Source organism: Ahaetulla prasina, chromosome 2, assembly GCF_028640845.1.
Source record: "Ahaetulla prasina isolate Xishuangbanna chromosome 2, ASM2864084v1, whole genome shotgun sequence".
Lineage (NCBI taxonomy): Eukaryota > Metazoa > Chordata > Lepidosauria > Squamata > Colubridae > Ahaetulla > Ahaetulla prasina.
The window spans coordinates 136,215,756-136,229,366 of NC_080540.1; the positions used below are offsets into that span (position 1 = coordinate 136,215,756).

Here is a 13,611-nt window from a genome sequence, read left to right on the forward strand (position 1 = left end):
GGCATTCCTTAGATACCAGTTAGAATGCTTGATTCCAGTGCTTTAGAATTTCCCACAAGTCCCTACTGCAGAGTCAACATCATGCAACTCACGCTTAAGAAAATGCCTTTGAGACTTCAGTAGCTATTCATCTCCTCTCCTCTTATCTTACAGTATTGTCACAATTTGGGCCTAGGCAATGCTAAAACTAAGCAGGTTGTAGACTAACTAGTGTTGGGTGGGGGACTGGCTGCTTGGTTTAGGCTACTCTAAATTACCCTGAGATGAATTCTGTAAGTAAAAGTACTTATTTGTACTTTTTAAACCCCAAAATGGTATACATTGCACATTCTCCTTATTTTTCCCCACAATTTCTTTGGCAGGCAGGTTGTCTTGTGAGAAAGCGAGTAGCCTAAAGTAATCTAGAAATCTTCCATAATCAAAAGTGATCTCAAACTGGTTTCCTAAGTCTTTTGAACAATTTGATCATTGTACTACACTGGTCCCAACAGAGACCCCGTGGAACTGAACTTCTGATGACTTCATGGACAGGCCTTAATTGATTTCTTGAATTTGTCCTGGGGCTAATAGGACGGACACTGTCTTCTCAAGGGATATTATTTCAACTTCTCAGTCTAGTTTACAGCCCTAGGATTTTGTGTGATGGCCTTTCATCTAAATATTAATGAGATATTTACTTCTGAGACAATTAGTGCATTGGTTTAAATTCTCTAATAGATTTAAATTGACATTAAAATGAGATGGGTAAGCTCAGTTGAATTTAATAACTTTGCTCTAAGCATAATGAAGATCTACCATGTTGTCTAACTCTCTGATGCAGCTTGTGACCAAACTATAACTCAATTTAAAGCCCTTTATCTACTGTATCTTCCCATTTGCTGCATTCATTTTACAAGAAGTGGCCAGCTGCAGGGGTATGAGCTCAACTAGTACTGTTCAGTCGCTGGTCTCCAGCTGCCAGCAAGCAAATCTGAACAGTAAATATCACACTAAAAATATAGTTTCTTTCTTCGCTATTTGACCAGCGGATGAGCCCCATCCGTTTTGCCTACTTCCTATCTCAGCTGCACCTGAAGCTGCCTGTCAGTTACTTGTACTTCTTTGGTGCAAGAAATGCTTACAGGAAATGGCATTCATCAAAACACCCCACAAACTCTGCCACAGTACTCACGGCTTTTTCAGCTTCTCTGTTCAGATCAGTCAGGGGTTAGGTGATATGGAGAAGGGAATATGCAAGCATTTGGATGAGCTCAAAACAAGTTGCAATTAAGCTGTTTTTAATATACAAGCAATAATGCACTTTGTACAAACTGCTAACCACCAATGATTAAAGGTATTAAATGTAATTAGGGTTGCCAGAGAAACAGGAAGATTCATCTCATAACCACTGACGTATTTCTGATACAGGAAGTGTGGCACAATACAAGAGCTGTGAGGGGCATATTCCATTTCATGGTTTGGTACTTTTTCAGTTTTTGAAAAATATGTTTTGCACTTGAAAATACTATAGCAATTAAATCCAAAGAACTTCATCTTATCCACAATTTAGTAGCCTATTTGACTCTTGAGTGTCTTTTCCCTTGCTGTTTTTTTTTAAAGTGAAGGATCAGTAGACAAGAACCTGTTTGGTTTCTTTAAAAAAACCAACTCAGCCCTTAGCTTGAGACTCAGAAACCATAATGCTCTCTCAAGTTAGGTATAAATAAACTAACTCATGAGAAATAGATGAAGCAGGGGATGGGAACACAGCATTTTTATTTTGAAAAATAAAAGGGCTTTTCCTCCACAATTTCTCTCTACCTTTAAATTAGGAATAAATGTAATAAACCAATTTATGAGAAACAGATGAGGCAGAAGATGGGAACATAATTTTATTTTTTTTAAAATATTTTTTTCTCTTGTGTTTTCCTGAAGTTCTTAAAAATTTTAATTTGGAAATCTATCTTTGTTCTTACAGTCCACAACTCAATACACACTTACCTGAAGGAAATCCAATTCAGTTCAATGGCACTTGTTTCTGTATAGATATACGTTGCCATATTATTGCAATAGCTTACCACTGAACAAGAAATTTGGCTCAGGAAGAAAGGTTTGATTTAAAAAAAATAAAGTATATTTACATATAGGAGAGAGAGAAAAAATCCCAAAAAATTGGGGGTTGCTTTTGAGCAGTTGTGTTAAGCCAAATCAGGCCATTAATCTGACAGATTACTGCCACTCTGTTGGTTTTTATCCTTCTTCCAACATTTTTTGAAGGAGACTTTGTTCAATTTCCATGAACTGTTGTTCAATGTTGTGACATGATTAAAGTCCTCCGCTCTTTCTCAGAGAGGTGCTAGCATGAGTCAGACACACATAATCCAATCGAAGGTGTGCATGCTTCTTGGAAAGCATATCCTGCCTTCAATTCATTTTGCTTCCAAGAAAGGATTGATTTTTTCCCCTAGCTGGCATCTTTGATTGCCCAAATGGGAATTAGCATTAATTCCTTCACATTCTTATTTGCTTTGCAGCAATGGGATGGCTGCCTTAAACATGTATTATCTACCACAGGGCAAGATGAAACCATTCCCAAACAGGGAAGTGTAGTTTCCTTGTCATTGTGTTCACAAAAGACTGTCTCCTCCATTCTCCCCCACAGAACCCAGTTTCAGTCAGCAAAATGTTTCAACCCTGATTATTATTTAGATTCAGATCTGATGTATCTTCCATGCTTCTAGAGCTTAGGTCCAACTTTCAATGAATTCCTCCACATTCCTTAGTTCAGAGATCAAATACATGCTTAGCAAAAGCACAAAGTCCCAAGCAGCCTTCCTGCTGGTACTGACAATGCTGAATTAGAGAAACCAACAACTTGCTGAGGTACAGGCTAGCACTTTCCATTCTGCTGTTCAGGACTTATCCTGAAGACATCTGGTAGAGAGTTTCTTTTCAGTTAATTTTGATTTCTCAGAGACAAGAGATATATTACTTTGGGGTTATGAAACATTCTCTGAACCAGGGGTTTCAGTTACCACAGCTCAACCGCATTCTTTGAGGAAGACTGTTATTTAGCTTTCTCAATAACCTTTACAGCAAAGAAGCTGCTGCTGCTACCCACTAACTGTGCCACGTTCTTTATCTCTGCATGACATGCAAGGATAGGTAAAAGCAAAGGCATTGTTTGCTTAATGGTGAGCAGTATTCTGTTGATTATAGTTGGAAAACTAGTTAGAATGATTTGGTAAATTCACCTTCCTGCACACACCCCAACCTAAGAGGGCAGAGCACCCACCGTGTTCAAAATAAATAATTCTTAAGGCTTAGAAGCCACAGGCAGTGGAGAAAGAAGCCTTTTACTATCATTTCATCTCAATGATTCATTATATTTAAGCTTTCTTAAGAAATTAAAACTGACTTAATATAATGTTTTCTATTATGTTTAGAACACCATGGCCAAGAGAATAGCATGTTCCAGGCCATTATGTACTAACCAGTTTGGTGATAATATATGTGTGTGGCTCCTCCCTTTTTCCTGCACTATTTCAGAAAGCATTCCAGATTAAAACTGCTTACCTATCATTTGCAAGCCCAACTTTTGAGGACTCTCAGAGAACTTTGTGTATCATAAAGTCCCATTTGTGGTACCACAAGGTTTTTACCCCCGTCTCTCTTGCCTGCATCTCAAAAGCAAGCAACCAGATTGGCCACTTGAACTGCATGTGTTGAAGCCAGACCTCAGGATCCCCAATGTTTCAATAAAAGGACTCCACACCACCTGTCATTTTTTTTGAAAGGTTTATAGACCTTTGTAATGACTGCATGACACAGAGTTTACCTTCCTCCTCCCTCTGGTTTCTGAAGGCACCAAGGTGCCTGTCAGGGCTGAGGCCCTCCTGCTTCACAGCTAGCCTTGGCCATCCCGGCCTTGGCCAGCTGCAGAACATCAAATGCACTTTCCACATATTACCATTTAATATTTACATTCAAGCAATTCATAATAATTGGAAGCGTATAGTTTAGACATATCTAGTAGCAGCAATTTCTATAATAGCTTTAGATTATTGGGGGGGGGTTGCACACTGAGATAGAAAAATGTGTGTATGTATGTATGTATGTATATGTATATATATGTATATGTGTATATATATATACATACATACATACATACACACACATATATACACACACACACATATATATACATACACACACCCACACCAACTCTGTGTGTGTGTCTGTGTGTGTGTGTATATATATACGAATGATGGTCCTGCAGTTGTACAAAAACAAGGAGCAAGGAAATCAAAAAGAGAAGTGGCTTTTAAAAAGGGAAGGAAAGAAAATATTCTGATATAACTTTTTATATATATATAATATATATGTATTTAATATAATTATATATATATATAGGGCAATCTAGGGAACTCCATAAATCTAGGCTTTTTATATTTCATTATATAAATACCTACAAATAAATATAATTGCATGACCCACCTGGGGAGGCCTGCCTTCAGTTCAAACAATACATTTTTTAGCAACACCACATACAAACGGGAGCATGAACCACTGAACAAGTTAGCACTGTTAAAATATAATACTATAGAACTCTTCTCCCGTGAGTTAACTGGGGAGCCGGCACCCCTTGATGCATCCTGATGCCCAAGATTCTGGCAGGCCAAGAACGCCTTGCAGGAAGTTCTGAAGGCCAAGGGGAAGCCTTGTACCCGACGCTCCCTTCTTCCAGGCAGCGAAGTGTGTTTGATCTCAAGAGGACCTGCTCTTTGCTGCTGCTCTGCAGTGCCAAAGAGTTTCTCCGGGTAGAGCGGTATCTTAGAGGAGGAGCCAGGCTGCCTAGGGAGAGAGACAGGGGGAAGAGCTTGCCCCTAAGCTCCTCACACTGTCACATATTCCTTAAAGGTCACTGTCAGGCAGTTTGCAGTCACATCCGTAATTATTATATTCCCAAAAAAAGGCTTGAACTCTTGCACGGGCTCCTCTTCCTCCTCCACTTCAAAGTGCTCCACCTGCTTTTCCAGCTCTGGCCCTGACTGTTCTGGTGACACCGGCACAATCTCCGGCTTCACCTGCACTAAGCCAAGCTCTCTGTCCCCCCGAGTCTTGACGCAACGCAAGTCTATGGGCTCATCTAAGTCAGAGTCCAACAGGATGACCTCAGGCTGAGAGGCGGGAAAGGCCGGGGACTCGAGTTTTTCTGGGGCAGGAGAGTTCAGGCAGGTGGGGGCACTGATGCTCCGGGAAGTGAGGCGCTTCTTGCCACTCTCCTTGTCTCCATGGGGCTCAGAAAGGCAGCGTTTCCGGGAGCCACCATAACTGGGTGAAAGGCTCAGTCCTGGGTTAGGGGAAGTCTGCTCCTGCTGCCTGGGATCCAGGGTCCAGGCAACCAGGTTGGGCTTGGTAGTCAGTTGCAGAGGCTGCTGCTCAGGAACAGGCAGTTCTTGGTTGGAGGCCCCTGTCTTGGAAGGGCTGCTTCCTATCTCAGAAGGAAGCTGACTGACCTCTGTGCCAGCTTTCCCTCTAAGAGCACTATTCAGCCACCTCTCCTCCCCGGGCTTCTTCCAGGACTCCTGCCTCTCCTCTGACCCTCTCTTAGTAGTCCTCTCCTCAGCCACCCGCTTCTTTGGGGGCTCTCCAGACTTAATCTTTACTGCCTGCATGCCATTCTCCATGTACTTGCTCATGACAATCACAATGCGTCCATTCTTATTTTTGTTCTTCACAATTTTCATTTTGCCACCAATGCCATTGCTGGTCACGCCCTCCCGGGGAGATGGTGTTGGTGGCCCTGTACCACTGGAGAGGTTCTTCTCTGCCCCGTTCTTTCCTTCAACCCCAGGCAAACTCTTGATAGGATTCAGCAAACTCTTTGTGGACCCATGGGACCACTTGTCTGATTGGGACATTAACGGGCTTTTGCTGTGCTCCAAGCAGGCCTGTCCTTGCTGTGGCTCCTTGTTGTTAGGCTGGTAGTGAGGCTCATACATCTTGGGATCCGGCTGATAGTGGTGGTGCTTTTTGCTGTTCAGCTGATAGTAGTATTTCCCTTTGCTGTGCGACTGGTGTTTGATGCTGCTTTCCTTACTGTTGGGCTGATACTGATGGTGCTTCTTGCTGTTGAGTTCGTACTGATGCTGCTGACTTTTGCCTGAGCTGCTGAGATCCAGCTTGGGCCTGTTCTCCACGGCTGGGTCCTGCAGACCACTGAGGATATTAGAGCGACGTGCAAAAGATGGCAACTGTAAGCGGGGAGGAAAATATATATTAGGAATTTCAGAAAAGCTTCTGGAACTGATCAGAACAAGCATCTGGCTTGGCAGCTCAGAAAAATTTATAAAGTCATGATAAAGGGATGCTCGTGCTGTAACCTTCCCGTGACAGAGCTATACAGGAGAGTTGAGGAAATAAGCCATTCTTTCACCCAATCACCCCTTTAAGCACAAAGGCAAAAACACTACATAAGCAGCAAATGTGGCAAGCCAAGGAAAAGCAGCAGCCAGGAATACAGATGAACAAAACATCCTACCCATTGCAGCTGCATGCCTTTTCTCTGGCCAGTTGTTCCTTTGCCCTTTGCTTTGCTAATCCTTACACCCCAGCTAAGCATCATCCTTCCTAAACACAAGCATTTCTTTTAGAGAAGGCAAGCCAGTGAGTTGTAGCCAACAGGTTTCATTCTGTTGCTTTCCAGAAACCTGTTAAATCTGGAAGACACAGTTATGGACTTTCAGGATTCAGCCCAAGCCTGACAAATATTGTGCCATGTTAGAGTTTGCACTTTATGAAGCTGCTGTTATGAAGTGAGCTGGTTGTAAAAGACAAAGAATGGGAGGGCTTCCTAAGGCATTTATAGTTAACAAAGCAAGTGTGCGCATGGGTCTCTGAGAACATGATGAAATCAAGATGAAATTCTCCCCCTTGGGATATGCACTAGAAAAGGAAAGGAATATTAATTAATTGAAGGAAAACAAACTAATCACCAACAAAGCCTCTCTTTAAAAAAAAAACAAGGAAAAAACATGTCAGCCTGTTCAGCAAGATTCCACCTTCAGGAGTCAGTTACTTTCACTTTTAGTATAGATTATTTCATTTTACTCAGACGAAAGAAAAGCAGCACAATTAATTGAATTTACCTGAACTACCAGTGGCTTTGGTTTTGGTCCTCGCTTGCGGTATCCCATAAGTTGCTCTTGCCTCTCCCTGAATATAGATTTAAACAATCAACAAAGATACAATTAGAAATGTTTGATCTCAGAAGCATACATATACACACACCTCTATCATGCTAGTTTAATACAGACAGAAGATGAAAGTGACAATCCTAGGCAGACTTCCTGGGAATAAGAGTCATTGAATCACAGTGTCTTTTAAGGAGAGACACATGGGGCCGCCCTGAATGTTTAGAACAGAGCAGCAGGAAGAGACTACAGGAAACACGAGGAAACACTGAAAGGTCACAGGAATTAATACCAGTCAGTAAGCATGGCTCCCTCAAGGGCCTGTGCTATACAGAGCAATGACAACCAGAAATAAGCAGGAAGGGAGGGGCAATTATGTATTTTCATACAGCACATATTAAATGGGCAGATCAGAAAGTGGAAAAGCCAAGATTTTTTGGGGGGCGGGGGAATTATGTCATACATCAAGACACAGGAATGAGCTACAATACAGGCATGCACACTCCAAATATAAATCACCAAGACAAAAAAGTCTTTTAAGACTTTTACAAAGACAGGCAAGTCTGAAAATTTCTCCTTCCCACAGTGCCCAGAATGTCATAAGTGTTGCTCAGACGTCCAAAAGAGCCAGTTTAGAGTTCAGCTATTTTCATTTCCTGCAAACCATTCATCTATCTGCTCAAATTTCAGTTGAGCAAAAACCAGAACTTCTTCTGAAGGCCTTTGCACCTCAAATTTATAAACTGGCTACTATTTTGTAAAAATTTGAATCCGAACCTGTCAGCCAACTCTTGAGTTTACTGATACTGCTGCTTTACAAATATTCCCAAAAGTAAATCCCACTGTGTTCTATGAAGCTTCTACAACTTCAGATATGTTCTCAGCCAAACAACCAGCTTTTATTTGAAAGCAAAAAAGCTTCAGATGTGCAAGCCAGCCCTTCAAATCTCCTGGAAAACATAGCTGCTTCCAGCCAAATAAAACTATTTAGAATATGAAAAACTATTCTTCATTGCTTTGTCCCATTCACTCTTTGTCATAGGAGGCATTCCTCTAATTCCAAATCTGTTTTTTTTGTGTGGTCTCCCATTCAAGAACAAACCAGCACTTGCTTTTGAGGTCAGTGAAGTTGGGTCACATTAAGCAGAACAGTACTCAAGCATGCCATATATATAAAAAAGCAGGCAAGGCTCCAAAAGACAAATCCAGATTTTGTACAGACAGCAATAATGCAATAGATTGCAGGAAACAGCAAACCAAATAAGCGGCCCAGAAGAAGAACAGGCTGCAGTGCTATAGGAACTATCAGCAAGAAGCATCCAACTTCCCACCCAAGCACTGCCAGGGCGGCTGCAGTGGGCGCTGCACTGGATGCTAATCACCTCATTAGGATTCATATGATAAGGCCCTTCTCCACACCCGCAGCCTCAGAGGCCCTTCATTCGCTGCTGACAAGGCGAGGGGTGGGGATTCTGCTCCCCCCCTTCCGGTTTGCTTAACGGCAAAGAACCAAATTATCGACCTAATGCAGGAGAGGGAAGGTCGTCTCCCCGACCAAGTGTGGCCTTTGCTCACCGCGACTGGCCAGCGCGCCACAAACGAAGGGCGGGAGATGAAGCCACGCAAGGGGTGCACGTTCTCCTCGCCCACTGCAACTTAGGGGCCCACGGTTCCCGACGCCCCCTTATTTAATCCTTTGCAAGACCGAGAGGAATAAGGTTAGGTCGGAGCCTCCAAGCAGGATAGGGGCTCCGGCAACTGGCCGCATTTTAGGAGCTCAGGAAAAAGGCAAGAGCAAGAAGACCTTCGCAGCCTTTTCCTCAAGGCCTGAAGACAACATTTGCCTCGAGGTCAAGATCCTGCAGGAAATCAGGCGCGCGCAGCCAGGAACAGAGGCGGGTGTGTGTGTGTTGTATGTGTGTTGTGTTGTGCGCAGTCCAGCCCTTCAACCTTCGCGATGCTCCTCCTAGGCTTCCCCAGGCCCCGCCCGGTATGCATGCATTTTGCGAGCTGTCACCGAGACGGGGCGAGGGGGGGGTTGGGGGAGCTCTTGCGCGGGCACTTTTGCGGTCGCGCTTCCACCCGGGGAGGCTTGGCAAAAAACTGCCAAGCGCAGAAGCAGCAGGGCTCAGGCTGCGCACACCCCGCTGCCTCTCCCTTCCGTCACGTGCAGGCGCCACAAGCCAGCAGCGAGCTTAAGCCAGGCAACTTGGCGCTGCAAAGGAAGTCCCGCCACGCAGCGAAGCAGGGGTTAAAACCGAAGTTCCGTATTCATGCAGCGCGACTTGCACAAGGCTGCCACGCTCCGCTCCCGCCGACTTGCCCTGCGCAGCCGAAATAGGGGGGCGTTTTCTTCCATCGCCGCGGGCTCCTTCGTGTCCCCACCACCCGCGCTGCAGGCGCGACTCTTTAAGAGTCGGGCCAGACTTCCCCCGCGTCAGCAACCCCAAGCTCCCACGGCGAGGCAAACTCACCTGTTTTGAAAAGCGATTAGCAGCCTGGGATCCAGGATATTTTCCTCCGGCTCCCACGTGTTATATCTTGCAAAAGATGAAAACGGGATTATTGGTCTATTTTAAAACATTAACAATAGCAGTATTATCATGCAGCACTATTTGGAAAAGGAGCCCTTATTCGCAGATATCCCCTCTGTGCGGTGGGGCCATTTTAGAAGCTGGCTGTAATAGCCATCGCCGCCCCCCCCCCTTCCCGCTTTCTAGGACCTGTTTCAAACTGCGCATTCAGGACTGGTGCTAACCCGAGGAGGGGGATGGGTTGGTTGGCGGGAGGGAGGAAGGTTATGCCGATCTGTTTATTTAGTGCAGTTATTATTCCAGAGGAATTCCATGCATATTCTAGAGAACGGGGTTCAAAGGCTCGCCGATCCCCTCAGGGAGCCGGCCAAAAAGACTCCCAGGCTTATCCTTCCCTCTGCTATTTCTAAATCTGACGGCCCCTTCTCCACCCCCCCCCCACAGGCTCCATCATTTCAGACTTCAACCCCCCCCTCCCCCGCCCCGCTCCATATCCCTTAGTTCATTTGCAGCTCCTTCGATCCAGGAAAAGTAGCCCAAGCGGAGGGTTTGCTCAGGTTAAATGCGCAGCTTTACTGCCAGCAGGACAGCAACCTGGTGACAGTGGTCGCCTGCCGCCGCCGCCGCCTTCATCCCGAGTAGATTCAAGGATTTCAAGCATGAGTGTTGTTGTTTTTTCAAAAAATGGTTTTTTTTTCCTCCCTCTCCCCCCCTCCGCTCCCGATCTCCGGGGCTGCTCGGTTCTGCAATATGGAGCCTGCTTTCCAAGGGAAAGGAGCCATTTTCTGCAACTGCTGCACATCAGTCCGCCTTGCTTTCCTCCCCTGAAGCTGCTGGCTCTGCACCCCCCCCCCGCCTCTTTCTATTCTGCCGCCTCCCCAATTAATGAGATCTCCCTTTTTAACCCATGCATAAAAACGAAGGCACTTTTGGGGTTCCTGGAGCATGGCAAAATATTAGCGGGGGCTGGGTCCGACACCGGAGCCCGCGGTAAGGACACCGGGTCCTTACAGTGTCCGATTCCCTTCCCGGGACTTACTTGGAAGACCATCCCCTCCATTTGACGAGATATTCCGCCCGGCCCTGCAAGAGAAAGATAAAAAAAGGTGTCAGGATCCGGAGAGATTTCTGGAAGGCTCCCCTCAACCTCCCTTCGGCTGTTCTCCAGTTTCCACCCTTGAGCTTCAAGACTGGCTAGTCGCTCACCTTCCGCATTCGCTGCTTTTCGATGCTTTCCACCGCGAAGACATGCTCCCCCACCGCCGGCAGCTCCATTTTTGTAGAATTGTTCTCGGGGGAAGGGCTGGTTCGCGATCCGGAGGAGGGGAACCGGGGCTTTGCGTCCAGCAGACAGACGACTCTTTCTCGCCACTCACTTCGCCTTTCCAGACGACTGAGCTGCAGCCTTTCGCAGCAGCGCAACTCATGCAAATCCTGCTGGGGACGTCAGAGGAGGCGGGGACCTCGCTGCCTGTCAAAGAGAGAAGCGGCTAGACGATTGGCTCGGCGCTTTTGAGGGCTGGTAAAAGGGGAAAGGGAGAGGATTTGAGGGAGGAGGGGCTGAGGAGTGGCTTTGCCTCCCCCCCCTTCCCTTTTGCAGGAGGCAGTGTGTATGCGTGTTAGCAAAGATTTGGCTGCTCCGTTGCTCAGCAAACTACCCTCGGTCCCCTCCCCCAGCCCGTAAGGTTTCGAAGTGTTTCCATGCGGGCAGTGCCAGGGTCGAATGCAGTCCCGATGAAATAGCAGCGGCAGGGCCAAGGAGACCACTCTCTGTCTGGTCCTACCCGCGTGATGCAGCCCAGAGCCCCCGATTTTCAACGCCGGGGACCAACCAGGAGGACGAAAAAGTTAACTGAAGGATTAAGCACCTACTTCAGGGGTGCTTCGGTGTGGCGCTGTCAGCAAAGTGGATCATCCGCGGCAAGCCACGGAAGCCCCAAAAAGCACCTAATTAATGTTATTTCTGTGTTTACTTTCCCTTGCCACGGAGTCCTTCTGCCAGGGGAGAAGAGCTTTTGGTGTGACTAATGGTGATGAGTGTTTGGATTGGAAAATCTGGTAATTTAGAGGGTAGTCCCGGGACAGATTGCGGTTTTGGGGGTTAACTCGGAAAACGCAAAGTCCTTTGTGTAGGCTTTCTGACACTTTACCTTCCCTTTTGAGAGTCAACAGTTTCTTCGAGTTCGCGGTGGGATTAATTTAAATCTTTAAATCCGGATTAATCTCTGATACATGCATAAAATAATTCGTGTAACTGCGATCTCCTTCAAAAGAGGCCCCTGGGCTTTCATTTCCCCGAACATCAGGAATATCTCTTCGATTATCACACCCGATTAGTGCAGCTCGGCCACTTTAACTGACGCCGCGCGCACAGGGCGGGAGAGGGAAAAAAGAAGTGGTGTGTGGAAAAAAGAGGGGTGTGACGAGCTCTAGGAAGTAGAGTGGAAGGTGAGCGGGAGAAGCTGGAAAGGCGGAGAACGGGCAGGATGCCAAGGCGGCAGAGATGGGCGCCTGCGTTGATGCAAGGGTTGCATTATCTGTCCTCGGGTCTCGATTCCACGGAAGGCGCAGGAATGCAACGCGTAGGAGAAAGATAACTGCCTGAGTTGGCTCTAGAGAGATCGTGGAAGTCAATCGGCTGTTGACTGGGGGGGGGGGGAGACACGCTATGAGAAACGGAAAACGGCAATCTGGGATGTGGGGGAGGGGAATACCACCTATTTCCCCCAAAATCGGCATCGATTTTAGGAGCGACCAAAATAAATTGATTGGTGAAGAGCCGAACTTGTTTACCCAGGAGATAGGCAAAAAATGGGGGAAGAATCTTCAGGGTACTACGGAGCAATGCTGCTACAACTGGCGGGACAGTCAGCAAAACGGAGGTGCCAGGGAAAAGCTCCATCTCTAGGCTAGCAGTGGAAAAACGGAGGATCCCTGAAATGCTCTTCTGCCCGGAATAACTTTAGGGAGTAATGTAGCTAAATGGGGTGTTTTATGGCACAAACCCATATAATTTGATAAAAGATTGAGTCAGTCCTGTGGGCATTGCGAACAGGAATCTACCGTAGCTATTTATTTCACACAGGCACAGCTAACATACCACAAAAGACACACGCACTCCATATTGCACTGATTTTCGAAAGGGCGCAGGACAATTCTTTTCCTAGATCTGATTGCTACGTGTCAACGGGAGTTGCAAAACACCTTCGGGTCTGCGATCAGGTGGAATCCACACAAGAGTCCAGAAAGCGCATTAATCTAAATAAAGGGGCGGATTTTCAATAGTAAGGGAATGGTCCTTTCCATACCACCTGAAACATAGAACCCGCGGACATTTAAGTACTGAATTACTTGAATCCAGGCTGATCTCGCTCCAAGGGATCCCTAATCTGCATCTATGTTAGGAAAAGGAGTCGCCGGGAAACAGGCGTCTGGACTGGAGGGCGGAGACGCCCGCTGCTTTTCCAACACATCCAGCCACTGGAAAAATAATTGGGTTTCGATCTTTCCTCATTAGCTATTAAGCATCTTTGGCTTCAAAACATAAGATGGGGCGTTTAAAATGGTGAATTCACTCTTCATTTTGCCCCTTTCTATACATATATTTCTCCTTGAGAATGGCTGGATTTTTTTTTTAATTCTAGTTCCTCGGCAGTGCGCCCCCTACTGTCGTCTATCACAATTCAATACCGTTCTGCTATCTGAAAACTTAATTTAACGGGGGAGAAATGTCAAAAAACCCGAGAATCAGAAAGTTTGGTAGAAACAGAGCGGATAGAGGACTTATATAGGATGTCTTCCTGTGCCATTGCAAAAATGCATAGAGTGTGAATTTGGGCTGCCAAGACTGCAATAGTCAATCGTCTCAAATCAGCGTGGATTTCTACCCCGTCCCGTCTCAC

The 13,611-nt window shown here is 45.9% G+C and overlaps 1 protein-coding gene across 1 annotated transcript; it reads right to left on the reverse strand.

Annotated features, from left to right (window-relative positions):
• Window positions 1-3,760: 3,760 nt before the first annotated feature.
• Window positions 3,761-11,164, reverse strand: CBX4 (chromobox 4). Its single transcript, XM_058166447.1, has 5 exons — window positions 10,916-11,164; window positions 10,749-10,792; window positions 9,650-9,715; window positions 7,131-7,197; window positions 3,761-6,236 (listed from the first exon to the last, which is right to left on the reverse strand). Exons 1-5 carry the CDS (start codon window positions 10,982-10,984, stop codon window positions 4,875-4,877), a joined length of 1,608 nt encoding a protein of 535 aa, XP_058022430.1. The 5' UTR covers window positions 10,985-11,164; the 3' UTR covers window positions 3,761-4,874.
• Between the last annotated feature and the right edge of the window lie 2,447 nt (window positions 11,165-13,611).

Coding starts and splice junctions, on each gene's coding strand:
- CBX4 (XM_058166447.1), bottom strand. CDS start 10,984: ATGGAGCTGCCGGCGGTGGGGGAGCATGTCTTCGCGGTGGAAAGCATC. Junction 9,716..10,748: donor TGGAGGGGATGGTCTTCCAA/GTAAGTCCCGGG, acceptor ATCTTTTGCAAG/ATATAACACGTGGGAGCCGG. Junction 7,198..9,649: donor CTAATCGCTTTTCAAAACAG/GTGAGTTTGCCT, acceptor ATCTATATTCAG/GGAGAGGCAAGAGCAACTTA.